General features: G+C 46.3%; 1 protein-coding gene across 3 annotated transcripts in view; it reads left to right on the plus strand.

Annotated features, from left to right (window-relative positions):
• Positions 1-14,337, plus strand: part of KIDINS220 (kinase D interacting substrate 220) — a 1,022,767-nt gene that overhangs the window by 509,290 nt on the left and 499,140 nt on the right. For all 3 annotated transcript variants that reach the window (XM_078647833.1, XM_078647835.1, XM_078647834.1), the window contains exon 18: positions 1,296-1,436. In XM_078647833.1, the coding sequence (XP_078503959.1) occupies positions 1,296-1,436 (141 nt within the window). The remainder of the gene's footprint in view (positions 1-1,295; positions 1,437-14,337) is intronic.

Here is a 14,337-nt window from a genome sequence, read left to right on the forward strand (position 1 = left end):
CCTGTTCTCTGATTTTTAATGCTGAAAACAGTTTTTCTTGTGGCTATTGCCTCTTCCAGAGTAACAAAGAATTGTATAAACAGTTAACCTGGTAGTCATATATTCTGTTTTTGCTTCACTGGTGGTATTGAGAAAATAACCTAAATCTTTAGTTAAGTTGATTTGAGTAGCATTTCTCTCAGAATGTACTTTTGCTGGCCTACTTCCTGCATCTTTTTTCTTCCATGTTGAAAGAGCGATAGCTCAAATTAGGCACAAGAGAGGCTCTCAGGTATGAGGTGGAGAGGTCCAAAGACTACAAGGACAAACAACCTTTTCTCTGTGCTCCATGTTTGATGAATGGGAAGACTGTATGTGCTATGCATTAGATCTGAGTGGACTACCAGTTAAGCTATTGTTCCAATTGTCACTTAGGAGTCTGTCTAAACATTTTCAGAACATTTCCGTCTATAACTGGATTTAAGGTCAGAGATGCAGTTTGGTAAAACGGTTTTTAGTTTGAAAAATGGCTTTTATTCCTAAACCCATGACTGCATGGTTGATACCTTGGGTGTCCTAACATGAGTTTTCCGAAAGCTGCTTTCTTTAGAGTGAAAAGTTAATTAAATTTGTAAATATTCTTTCCCCATGTTATGTTTGATCTTCCTGCAGATTCCTCACCATGTTCCTCTCGCTGCTTTCCTCTTCTCTGTAGGTTTTTGTTATGGGGTAATGTTCTTTTTGTCTAGTAGTTATGTCTGTTTTTGTTCTGGCTTCTGTGGAGCATGGGAAAATATCCAGAACCTAAGTTGATCGGCTGGGCTGCACCTTTATGGAGACACTGTGTCATTTCTGATTATAGTGACAGTAACTATCTGTCCAGATAGCTCTTGTACTTCCTGGTGCCGGTCAAAGTTACTTCTGAAAAAATCCAGACCTAGTCTGATGCAAAATGAGATTACTACAGTGAGCAATCTGCATGAAGATCCAGTATCCTCAAAATGAACATTAGTGATGATAGGTAACTTTTCCTTCCACTACGTAGACCTGCCCTCTAACTGGATGTTGATTTGTAAAGTGGTTTGTAAAGTGGTTTGTGGCATCATATTTGGAATGGTGGTTTGCATGAAGAGCATGCAATCATTATCTCGAATAGGTTCCTTTAATCAGGTTTATCATTTCAAGAAAGTTTGTATCCTCACCAAATTAATGCAGCTCCCAGAAGTTGATAATATGAGACAATCTAAAGAATAAGAGAACACCAGCTGCAAGAGAAATACTGTTTACTTATTTTGTTTTCAATTTTTGTTTTTCAGGTTTTAAAGTGTGAAGTGGAGCTAATGGCTAAAATGGCAAAGACTATTGATGGATTTACACAGAACCAGACAAGATTGGTGGTAATTATTGATGGCTTGGACGCCTGTGAGCAAGACAAGGTTCTGCAGATGTTGGATACGGTATGTTTAGAGTGCTTTTTGGCATAGTTGTAATATTTTGCGCAATTTCCACATTTAATTATTTGGTATTTATTATTTCCATTTGAATATGGTAAATAAGACCATGTGCATGATGGAAAAGCATTGACCAACACATAGTGTATTACATGCAGGCTACAGTATTGGTGTCACCGACAGTTCTCCATTGACCGTGAAGGCTTGTATTTCCACATACCTATTCTGTTTTGAGTGGTGTAAGGCAAAAGTCAAGGTCCCTTAGGACAGGTGTCTCATTTACGCATTTATGCATCCTGAAGTGCAGATGGTTTTTACCTAGGTGATTTATTATATTATTGATTTTATCTGATAGAAGCTTCTAGCCTTCCTTACCTTAAAATTCCTTCTAGCATTCCTTACTTTAAAATGATCCCCATTCATCATACTGGATCTGGAAATGTTTTCATGAGCCGTACCCCTGCGCGCAGGTAGGGTGTAGATGTTCAGCGCCGCATGGCACTGTCTGCACTGGGAGTGACATGCGCGGTACCTATATAGGTGCCACCCCAGCTCGCTGATGTCAGTTATTTTCTTTCCAAGCCAGTCAGCGCAGATGCAGAGAACAGCTACCCCCCCCGTCACTCTTTGACTGACCCTTTTCAACCTTTTGTTGAAGATTTTTAGAGAAATGTTATCCTGGTTTAGAATGGATGTCCATGAGGAAGGCTGTTTTTAAGCACCCAACTGATTCTCTGCCTGCGGGTTCACCCCCATCCCTTTCCCCCGGCGCCAATTGGGCCCCTTGTATTCATGGAATGATTTGGACGACACCAGCCAAGCCACCTCAACCTTCCTCTGCGCTGGTCCCACAGTCGACATCCCCGATGGCGCCTGCGCCCACCAGAGACTCCACCTCCGTTCTCATCCCTGACTTGGAGACAGATGGGCGTTGCCCATCCCGGCCAGAGGCTGAGCCCTATTCCTGTGTGCTAGTACTCAGAGAAGATTGGGAGGGGCCACTGGACCTTTATGAATACCAGCACCTAGACCCCAATGAGGACAACTGGTGTGAGGATTTAGCTATACCAGTGGGCTGGACACCTCCCAGATACTGGCTTGGTCTCTCCTCTTACTGTGGCTACAGAGGAGGGAGCCTCATTTGCAGTGGTGGTGGTGGTGGTGGTGGTGAGTGCAGCCGAGGTCGTCATCCTTCAGCTTCCCTCCGTTGCTGTCAAGTCGAACATCTTGATGGAGTTGCTTCAGCCAGGAGTCACCCCTTCCGAACCGCTTCTCCCTTTTTTAATGAAGCTCTCACAGATGTCCTACTTGGAGCCTGGTCCAAGCCCTGCACAGGGGCTCCTGTTAATAGGACAGTGCCTGCTGCCATCATCCCACCCCTGGGGACCACAACTTCCTTACCCTACACCCCACCTTGGTGATCCAAGCCTCACTTCCAAACTCAAGCCTGGCACATTCCTTACCACTCTACTGGACGGGATCCAAAAGGCTGGATACCTACGGAAAGAAGCTGTTTTCTTCCACCAGCCTGGCACTGCAGATAGTGAACGCCGCATGCCTTTTGGGCTGATACTCCCACTCACTCTGGGACTCGATTGCTCAGGTGTTGCCTATGGTCTTGGAAGGAGGCCCATGCCATACGCTCCCAAGAAGTTGCTGACGGGAGGAGGGCAGCTAAGTTCGCCATACTCTGTGGGCTAGATACGACTGACTCACTAGGCAGAGCGGTTTCATTGTCATTGGCCCTTAGGTGCCACGCCTGGTTGAGAACCACTGACTTTTCGGGGGATGTCCAAGCCTCGCTCATGAGCTTGCCCTTTGAAGCTTCCATCTCATTGGAGACAAGGTGGACTTAACTTTAGAGCGATTCAAGGACAGCAGAGATACTCCCAGCTCCTTGGGCCTTTCCATGGAACCTTGCCAACCCCAGCCTGCCTTTTGCTCCTTTTGTGGCTATGTGAGAGGCTTCCAGCCATATCGATACCCGCACCACAACCACGGCACGCAAGCTTCCCAGCCCCTGCATGGCCGAGTATGCAGTACTCTCAGACCTCATGGGTCAGGTAGCCAGAGGTCGAGCCGTCCCCCTTACAGCCATAGCCTCCCAGCCTCTTTAGTTTGCTCTCCATCCATCATGGGCACCCAGTGGGATGCAGGATACGCCATCTGCACCACTGGAGGTCGATAACCTGACGGCTGAGTTCTCCAGATTGTTCAAAGGGGTTAATCCCTCCCCTTCGCGACTACCCATCCCCCATGCCATCCACTTGTGACAGGCTGATGGAGGACCAGATTTCCTTACTCTACCAGGAAGTGGCAGATCTCTTGGCCAAGGGAGCCATTGAGAGGGTGCTGGCATCAGAAGTAGGTCGTGGTTGCTATTCCTGCAACTTTCTGATGCTCAAGAAGGATAGAGCCTTTGTCCTATCCTAGACCTGCTTCCTCTCATTTTCTTCCTGAAAAATTAGAAATTCAAAATGATCATGCTCGCTCAAGTCCTGTCTGCTCTGGACCCGGGGTACTGGATGGTAGAGACATAATTCCACATCCTTATCCAGCCTGCCCACAGACATTACCTGCCGTTCACTGTAGGTCACAAGCATTTTCAGTTCACTGTGCTCCCCTTTTGCCTTACCTGCTCCCCTCGGGTGTTCACCAAGGTGATAGAAGTAGTTGCAGCTCATCTGCGGAGATAAGGGGTGCTAGTCTTCCTCCTATCTTGACTTCTGGCCGTTAATGGCTGGCTCACCCAGGCAGTCGTCTGGGGCAAGTTCATGGCATGGCGTGTCGAAAAACAGGTTGATCCCATATTTCTCCTTCTTGTTCATTCTTTTTCTTGCTCAGCAGTGCTCTGCTTTGGGAACCGTAACAGGCAATTTTTCTCCCATATCTGCATTTTTGTGGTTGCCAGATCAGCCATTTATTTTTCAAGTCCCCTATTGTACATAGGTTTCTGAAAGGTCTCCAATACGTGTACCTCCATTCACCCTTCATCATGCCTCAGTGGGGTCTAGATTTAGCCGTAATTTTTTTTAATGTACACTCTCTTCAAGCCGCTACAAAACTGTCCACTGCTGTGTGTCACTGATCTTCAGGCTTTGTCTTCTAAGCCTCCGAACCTCACCATCTTCCCAGATAAGCTGGTCCTTTGTGCTGGAGCTTCCTTCTTACTGAAGGTGGTCACTCCCTTTCATGTAGGCCAGTCCATCACCTTGTATATTTTTGGTGCTTCGCCTCATCCCTCTAAGGAAGAGGAGCGAATCCACTGTCTGGACCCAAAAAGAGCGTTGTTGTTCTACCTGATGAATTAACAGAGTTCCAGGTGGACAACCAACTCTTTGTGGGGTATGTTAGAGCCCAGAAAGGGAAGGTGGTACAGAAATGGACCATCTTCCGATGGATTAAAATCTGCTACACATTAGGTAAGAAGCAACCCCATGAGAGTTTGCATGCTCATTCCACCAGAACCATGGTTGTGACTACGGCGTTAGCATGCTATGTCCTGGTCCTGGACATCTGCCAGGCAGCAAGTTGGGCATCTCTGCACACATTTACCAAGAACTACTGCCTGGACAGTCAGGTCTGTGGGGACAGGTCCTTTGCCTTCTCGGGCCTGCTGGAAATTTTAGTTTGAAATAGTTTTGCAGACCCTCCTCCAGGGAGGTATTGCTTGGGTATCTATTCTAAGGTAAATAATCTGCAGCTAGGTGTCTCTGTCAGGTGAACAAGTTGCTTACGTTCTGTAATGCCTGATCTGGTAGACACACTATCCAGATGCAGATTCCTTACCGACACACCAATCCTCCCTTCTCTGTGAACAGATTTATAGACTTGGGCCTTAAAAAACTCGTCATGCCTCTGCACTTTTGGTGCAGAAAGCCATAAAAAGAAACTGACATCAATGTGCTGAGGTGGCGCCTGTATAGGCCCTACGCACATCACTTCTGACGTGGACGATACCAAGCGATTCAGAGAGATGCCACCTACAGGCTCACGGGGTACTGCTAAAAAAAAAAACCTCTGCCACCATTCTTGGGGATAATTCTAAGGTAAGGAATCTGCAGCTAGATAGTCTCTTCCAGATAAGGTGTTTCCGAAGGTAAGTAACTTGTTCAATAGTGCAGTGTGATTCTCAATAGGCTCAACACATTTTGAGCACTTGTTATTTTATTGTCCCCAAATTACACTAATGATAACAGATGTCATACTTTTCAGTCAGTAGAATCCTTAGGTGTTGCCAGTGTTACCTTCTCACCTCTCTCATGAGGTAACTTTACTATAACCTAGAAAGCCAACAGGTACACACTTGGACTTTTAGACATTAAGATGCTTGGGTTATGAACCCATGTGACATAGTGACTGTTTTTCATCTTGGGTGCAAGACTGTGAAGTACCAGATATCTTTATCCTAAGCAATTACTTGGGACTTTGTCACCTTTGTTAATCAGCACCTATTGCAGCCATTGCTGGCTCCTTCACAGTGGTATTGTTAATCCTCTCAGCAGTTTTTCCTATCTACATGAGGAAATCTAAGTGGTCTTTCTTATTTTCAAGTATCCAGTCGTTTTGGCTCTTGAAGAGCTCTGCAGATAGGTGTCTTCCAAAATTGCGTTATTCTATATATTGAATTTGATCATTGTATTAGCTCTACTAATTAGTCTTAAATAACAGTAACTTGAAAACTTGGACCTTTTTCCCCCAGAATTATTAATATTGTTTTTTGTCATAACAGGTAAGAGTATGGCAGTAGTAGCCCCCGGGGTGGGGGTTGCAAGGTGATTAATGACAGTTCAATGCCAGGGGAAGAAAAGTAATCACTGGAGTACATGAGTATATCCTGACAGCCGGAAAATTATGCATCGGTTCATAAACTGTTGCAAATAAAAATGCAAGGATTAGTGGTACTATCCGCCCAACGGGCCAGAATTGAAAACTTGAACTATTAATTGTTTCTGATGGCAGTGTCATCAGTCAGAAAGATGAGTGCACTTCAAGCTTTGTCATCAGACTTGCCTTCTACTGCTTTCTCTATGACAACGTGACTTTGGAGTGTTTGTCTATTATATCATTGTTGTGCAAACCTAGTTGTGAATCAAAGGAGTATTTAGCATAGTAGGAGGTAATTGAACTAGAAATGGAAGGGCAATGATTGAAACCTACTGTGCTTCACAGTGTGGTGTCAAAATAATCATTTTGACCAGTATTTGCAGCTGCCCATTTTCTCCCTCATTCCATCCAAGGTGGAGAAGAAGCAGTATTGAACAGATCGTGAGGAGCTCGTAGTCATTATGTTTCAAGAACAGATAAATGCACATAACTTTTTCTGACACAACCGCAATGGACCGCACCCCGCTAGCCCCTCCTCCGGATCGCCCCTAGGGACGCTGGTACATGGAGTTCTTGAGTGGTTCACCCCAGTGGGTGCAAGTAGGTACTTGTTGAACTGATGATCTCTAGACCCGATACATGTCCCGGGTTTTTGGATATCGCCCGAGACATGGCTCGGATTTCGGGATAATTTCCCTCATCAGTAGAGAAAATAGTTAGGGGTGGAAGAGAAGGCCGCCAAGCAACCGTCAAAGGCCTCGATGCCCGAACCGGCACACAGGTGCGTCGTCCAGGAGCCCGTCGGCTCAAAGCTCAAGGGAGCCAATTTGTAGACACAACCGCAATGGACTGCACCCCGCTATCCCCTCCTCCGGATCGCCCCCAGGGACTCTGGTACATGGAGTTCTTGAGTGGTTCACCCCAGTGGGTGCAAGTAGGTACTTGTTGAACTGATGATCTCTAGACCCGATACATGTCCCGGGTTTTTGGATATCGCCCGAGACATGGCTCGGGTTTCGGGATAACTTCCCTCATCAGTAGAGAAAATAGTTAGGGGTGGAAGAGAAGGCCGCCAAGCAACCGTCAAAGGCCTCGATGCCCGAACCGGCACGCAGGTGCGTCGTCCAGGAGCCCGATGGCTCAAAGCTCAAGGGAGCCAATTTGTAGACACAACCGCAATGGACCACACATCGCTAGCCACTCCTCCGGATCGCCCCTAGGGACTCTGGTACATGGAGTTCTTGAGTGGTTCGCCCCAGTGGGTGCAAGTAGGTACTTGTTGAACTGATGATCTATAGACCCGATACATGTCCCGGGTTTTTGGATATCGACCGAGACATGGCTCGGGTTTCGGGATAACTTCCCTCATCAGTAGAGAAAATAGTTAGGGGTGGAAGAGAAGGCCGCCAAGCAACCGTCAAAGGCCTCGATGCCCGAACCGGCACGCAGGTGCGTCGTCCAGGAGCCCGTCGGCTCAAAGCTCAAGGGAGCCAATTTGTAGACACAACCGCAATGGACCGCACACCGCTAGCCCCTCCTCCGGATCGCCCCTAGGGACTCTGGTGCATGGAGTTCTTGAGTGGTTCACCCCAGTGGGTGCAAGTAGGTACTTGTTGAACTGATGATCTCTAGACCCGATACATGTCCCGGGTTTTTGGATATCGACCGAGACATGGCTCGGGTTTCGGGATAACTTCCCTCATCAGTAGAGAAAATAGTTAGGGGTGGAAGAGAAGGCCGCCAAGCAACCGTCAAAGGCCTCGATGCCCGAACCGGCACGCAGGTGCGTCGTCCAGGAGCCCGTCGGCTCAAAGCTCAAGGGAGCCAATTTGTAGACACAACCGCAATGGACCACACATCGCTAGCCACTCCTCCGGATCGCCCCTAGGGACTCTGGTGCATGGAGTTCTTGAGTGGTTCACCCCAGTGGGTGCAAGTAGGTACTTGTTGAACTGATGATCTCTAGACCCGATACATGTCCCGGGTTTTTGGATATCGACCGAGACATGGCTCGGGTTTCGGGATAACTTCCCTCATCAGTAGAGAAAATAGTTAGGGGTGGAAGAGAAGGCTGCCAAGCAACCGTCAAAGGCCTCGATGCCCGAACCGGCACGCAGGTGCGTCGTCCAGGAGCCCGTCGGCTCAAAGCTCAAGGGAGCCAATTTGTAGACACAACCGCAATGGACCGCTCACCGCTATCCCCTCCTCCGGATCGCCCCTAGGGACTCTGGTACATGGAGTTCTTGAGTGGTTCACCCCAGTGGGTGCAAGTAGGTACTTGTTGAACTGATGATCTCTAGACCCGATACATGTCCCGGGTTTTTGGATATCGCCCGAGACATGGCTCGGGTTTCGGGATAACTTCCCTCATCAGTAGAGAAAATAGTTAGGGGTGGAAGAGAAGGCCGCCAAGCAACCGTCAAAGGCCTCGATGCCCGAACCGGCACGCAGGTGCGTCGTCCAGGAGCCCGTCGGCTCAAAGCTCAAGGGAGCCAATTTGTAGACACAACCGCAATGGACCGCACACCGCTAGCCCCTCCTCCGGATCGCCCCTAGGGACTCTGGTACATGGAGTTCTTGAATGGTACACCCCAGTGGGTGCAAGTAGGTACTTGTTGAACTGATGATCTCTAGACCCGATACATGTCCCGGGTTTTTGGATATCGCCCGAGGTGGAGAAGAAGCAGTATTGAACAGATCGTGAGGAGCTCGTAGTCATTATGTTTCAAGAACAGATAAATGCACATAACTTTTTCTGACACAACCGCAATGGACCGCACACCGCTAGCCCCTCCTCCGGATCGCCCCTAGGGACTCTGGTACATGGAGTTCTTGAGTGGTTTGTTGAAGTTTTCTGATGGACACTTCTACCTGGAAATGTTTCACCTTTTGAATATCCCCAGGCGCCAGACTTGATACAGCATTTGCAATAGCTGTACTGCATTGGTAGGTGGCATTAACTCGATCTCTGCATTGGGGACTGCCCGGACATGACGTCACTGATACCCTATTGTGCTCCCTGATGTCAATCACTTTTTTCCATGTGGTTCCTGACCTGCCCACAGTGAAATTTTTCACATAAAATCCATTTTTTTTGCAGTACTCTGAGAATGTCAGGTCTCGAAAAAAACAGAGTTTAAGCCCTGCTGCTCCTGTTAAGGACATATGTCTCATAAAATCTGCTTGGGGACTAAGCATGGCTCCAAGTTGTGCAAGCAGTGCAACCTCATATATTCAGAAACCATGAAGCAGTGAGAGGTAAAGTTGTTTATGATGCCCTCTAGGTCTTGATTGAAGGTGCTCTTTCTGTTGTGTTCCAGATTGTTTAAAGACAAGAAGAGGAAGCACAACAGATGTGCAGACGGAATGACTCTACACCTTGATGTTGTTCTCATTCCATAGTAAGGTCTCCTCGACCCTCCCCATAACCAGTTGAATCTTCCTCTCAGCCAGAGTTGGTGAACATCACTCCGGCTGAAGATCTGACATTGGCCACTGGTCTAATGCATGTTTCTGCACCAATGCTGGGCCTCCTTTTGGCATATGAGGAGTACCTGGCTCTGACCTGGCTCAGTTCTTTGCTCTTATGCAGTGCATCTGTTCCATCTCTGGTTCCTTTGAGCCCCATAGATCCGCTGGTACCTTCATTTGGCATTCCATCTGCGGGTACTTTCCCTATGGCTAGTCGTCAATCCCAGACAGACACCTCAGGGCACATCCAACCCCCCTGCTGGGACCACACTGGTGCGCAAGGCTAAGCCACTATCGCTTCGATTCTACCATCTCCTCCATTGATGCCAACTTCTGAGCCAGATTCACCTTCTGAATCTAGGCCTCATTCTAAGGTCATTGTGATGTGCTCAAGTGCAAAGACTAAATGGAGGAGGCCAGGCACAAAAATAGTACTCAACCCAGAACTTTACTCAGACAAATACTGGCAGAGGTTAGAAAACGTCTCAGACTCCAACCGTATTCAGATGCCACATATAGTTAGTTCTTCAAAATTGTGTCTTTCATATATTTAAATTCTTGCATCATTCCCCGTCATCAGGCTGGGAAAATCTGGTAATCCTATGTTAAAATGGCTTTAGACATGAACAACGGTGTTTAAGTATCACATCCACCTTATTTGAAGCAGCCAGAACCTTTGGCCAATGAGGTGGAAGTGCCAGCTCTCGTACTCCCCCCTAGAGGCCAGCATTACTTAGAATTCTACATCATGTGTGATAGAGTCTTCAGGCAGAGCTGTACTTTGACCTTTCTCTGCCTTTAAAACTATTACTTACTTGTTCTACCTTGGGACTGAACAAGCCCTGTGTTCAGCTACCACAGTGCTTTGAGTGGTTTTTATGGAGAATTACTTCTACCCGGGCCAGGTAGACCTTTTTCCTTTATTCTGTCATCTGTCACTAACTGCCACCACTGATAGAGAGAAGAGATCTCTCTTCAAAGCCTGTTCCACTTGTATATTGAAGATTTACACTGTTGATCCTCTTTCCAAGTGTATTTACTGCCTTTACCCCACTCACAGGGGTTCTCACTTAGAGATATGTTAGACATTTCCTGCAAAAATGTAAAAGACAGAGAAAGGAGGTTAGCACTGTATTTAATGGAGAAAGACAAATTCCCTCCTAAGGGTGTTGCCCCCTTCTCAGGGGAAGATTCGGTGAAAAGGGCCTCTCCTAACACTTCCACAAGGGCAGCACAAAAAAGGAGATATGTTCCGTTTTTGGAATTGGATTTATTTGTTAAAGTGCTTGCAGCCACCTCTTGACAGAATAAATCTGGTTCACTCCGATCACTCAAGATAACATTCTTGGAGAGAAGAGTCTCTGTGGAAAAAATTTGTGCATAAATCACATTCCAGTGATGATAATAATAATAATAAACTTTATTGCGTGATTTAAAAATAAACCATTGCAAGTACAAAACATTTAAGAGGTTCAAGATTGCATTTAGAATGTTGAGTTCATTAAAAGTCAGTAGTATGTATAGATGATAACAAGTGAAACTTCCATTTAAAAAGTCATATTCTTAAAAGCCAGCAACAGCAAGTAAAATTTGGCAGCATTATTCCAATGGGGTGTCGCAAACTCTGGGCAGCTCGGTAAGTTTTTTTGCAGCGCGCTCCATGAATCTTACTAGGGCACAATTTAATTTAGTGTTCCTAGGGTCGAAACAGGCCAAAACTGCTGCTCTACAGCTTCTAATCATGTTTCTATTCAAGTGATGCTTGAGTAGGGCCCGTCTCTCTGTCAATAGTAGAGGGCATAGGCATATGATGTGTATGATGTCTTCATTTTGCATCCCACAAAGTCGGCATTGAACTTTTCCATGTTCTCTTTTCCATTTTGGCCAATGAGTCAACAGGTTAATAGCTCCCAGTCTCAGTTTTAAAAAACTTAGTTTCATCCGAGCACTAAACAATATAGTACGGTACGGCTGTGGAATTAGCGAGACATAAGATTGAAGGGTCATCCACCCATGGCTTCTTTTTGCAAGGCTGGCTTTGTCTTCCACTATTGATAATTGTTTAGTGCTGATTTTCGCTAGCCTTTTAAATTCCATCTGACTTGCGTGCAAGTTCCAGAGGTCATTTAGGCACAGGGTTTTTAAGCCTTTTGACCAGTATTCATGTCCTGCTCGCCATGAGTTGTTATCAATGCTGGCCCACAAATGGTATCCTAAATTTCCCTCCTTTGATAACCTCAATTTGTGACAGCACACGAGGAAAGACATGGCTCTGGCCAATCGTTGTTTGCAGATGCCAAGTTCCAACCTAATTTGTGCCGGTGATGTATGGTTTGGTAAGTTGAACACAGACCTGTAGATCTTAGTAATTATTTTATCCAGGTGGTCACTGTCCAATCCTTTTAAAGCTTCGCTGCCATAAGTTAAGGTAGGAATGATTTTTGCCTGAGCCACTTGTAGAGTGGGTGCAAGAGTAGGGCCTTGTAGTTTCTTTTGAATTAGTCCGATTGCATAAGCAAGTGCCGTACCCTTCCTTTTTTGCTCTTCTAGGTGGGATTTGTATTTTCCGTTGTTGTTGAAAGTGACTCCAAGGTACCTTTGGCAGTTTGATTCGACAATGCTTTCATTGTTCAAAGCCCATGACAGTTTCTTAACTTTCCTTGAGTGCACCGCTAAAATTTTCGTCTTCCTGTTGTTGATTCGAAGCTCATTGTCGTTTGAGTAGTCGGAAGTAGCATCCAGAAGTCTTTGCATTCCGATCTTTGTTTTACTTAACAGTACCACATCATCTGCATATAGTAGATTTGTCAGCGGCAAGCCAGATAGTTTGGGAGCGTGGGAGTTGACCTTATTAAGGGCTTCAGGGAGGTCAGCTAAGAATAGATTAAAAAGTGTCGGGGCCAAGACACAACCCTGTTTGAGGCCTTTTTCCGTCGGAATCGGGCGAGACAGTCTTGAGCCGTCCCCGATCTTAATTCTAACCCATGTGTCCTGGTGTAGGAGTTGTATGGCTCTTAGAAGGGCCTCAGGAATGTTGAGTCTGGACAGCTTCTGCCAGAGTTTACTTCTGTTGACATTGTCAAAAGCCGCTTGGTAGTCAATAAACCCCATATAAAGTGAACAAGAGCAGAATTTCGCTTGGTCAATTAAGCATGATAGGGTCATGAGGTTGACTGAGGTACCGGTGTTTATTGTGAAACCTGTTTGATTCGGAGGAATTATAGAGTTTTCATCAGCCCATGCCCTAAGTGAGTTGAGCAGCACTCCCGCAAAATACTTTGCTTCGTTGTCAATGAGTGCGATGAGACGGTAATTCCCTGGGGATTTTTTGTCCCCGCCTTTGAAGATTGGTGCATGGATGGATCCACGCCAGGAGGGCGGTATGGTGTTGTTTTGCAGACATGTGTTAAAAAGGGGGCTTAGTTTCGCAGCCCAGAAAGTTGCATCTTCCTTGAACAGAGCTTGAGGAATTCCACCTGGACCAGGCGCGCCATCCTTGCGTCCCTTTTTTATTATTTTTTCAATTTCGTCCTTCTGGACTGTCGCAACCAATTCCAGTGATGAGCAAATTTCATCTAAGAAGCAAAGAGAAGTCTCTCCATTGATGATGAACAAGATGAAAATATCGTCGTCAACGAGGACTCAAGGGCAGTCTACGATCCCTTCAACACCAACGGTTTCGATGACGATGTTGATGGCCGCACCTACTGCGTCAACACTGTTGTCCATGACAACACCGTGGACAACAACACGTCAGCAACAGTTTTTACTGCACTTACTTTTTCACTATAAAAGGTTATAGCAACTTTACCATCTCAAATTCTGGACTCTGAGCTGGAAGAGAATATTTGCAACCTTGAATCAGACACTGAGTACAGTCCAACGCAACTGGACGTACACTAAGTCTCTGATTTTGAGGAAGTAATGGATGAGAAAGAGCCTTACCAAGAATATGAATATCATCAGGATTTTATACCTAACAATCCTCTCTCATATGTACCTCCTCAATACAATAGAGTGCCTGAAGTTGTGGAGGTACGTTTGGCATTTCTGTCTACATTACAGCAAATGATGGGCACGTTTCTACTGTTGCTACCACAGTACCCTGTCGGTCACCCACCTCAACCAGCAGTTGAACCTGCTGCACCCATCCTACATTCTGCACAATCTGCTCCTTTACCATCAAATATTCCTCGGCCACCTTCACCTCTACCACCTCTCCTATCTGCAAAGGAGCCATCTCTCAGAATCGTTAATACAGCTCTTGTCCCACCAACCTGGAATTGCCTCTTTCAGTGGAGGAAACTACGTTGAATCTTTTAATGGAATCCCTCCAATCATACTCTGCATTCCAGAAACCTTTGATTTCTTTTAACAAGATGCTTAGAAAGCCCATCAAGTTGGGCTGGGCCAAGCCCACGTCAGCACTGTTGGGAAACAAACTGATCGCTCGGTGCAGGAGACCTCCAACCTGGTACTCCCAAGTTCTTGCCCACTCATCTTTCACTTGGAAGCTTGTTGAAATAGGCTTCCTTGTGTTGTAAACAGAACCTGGCCCTTTTCCCACTAAATGTCTCAATAGGGAATTCAAGAGGCTGGAGGCAATTGC

The sequence above is a fragment of the Lissotriton helveticus genome, chromosome 6 (genome assembly GCF_964261635.1).
Source record: "Lissotriton helveticus chromosome 6, aLisHel1.1, whole genome shotgun sequence".
NCBI lineage: Eukaryota > Metazoa > Chordata > Amphibia > Caudata > Salamandridae > Lissotriton > Lissotriton helveticus.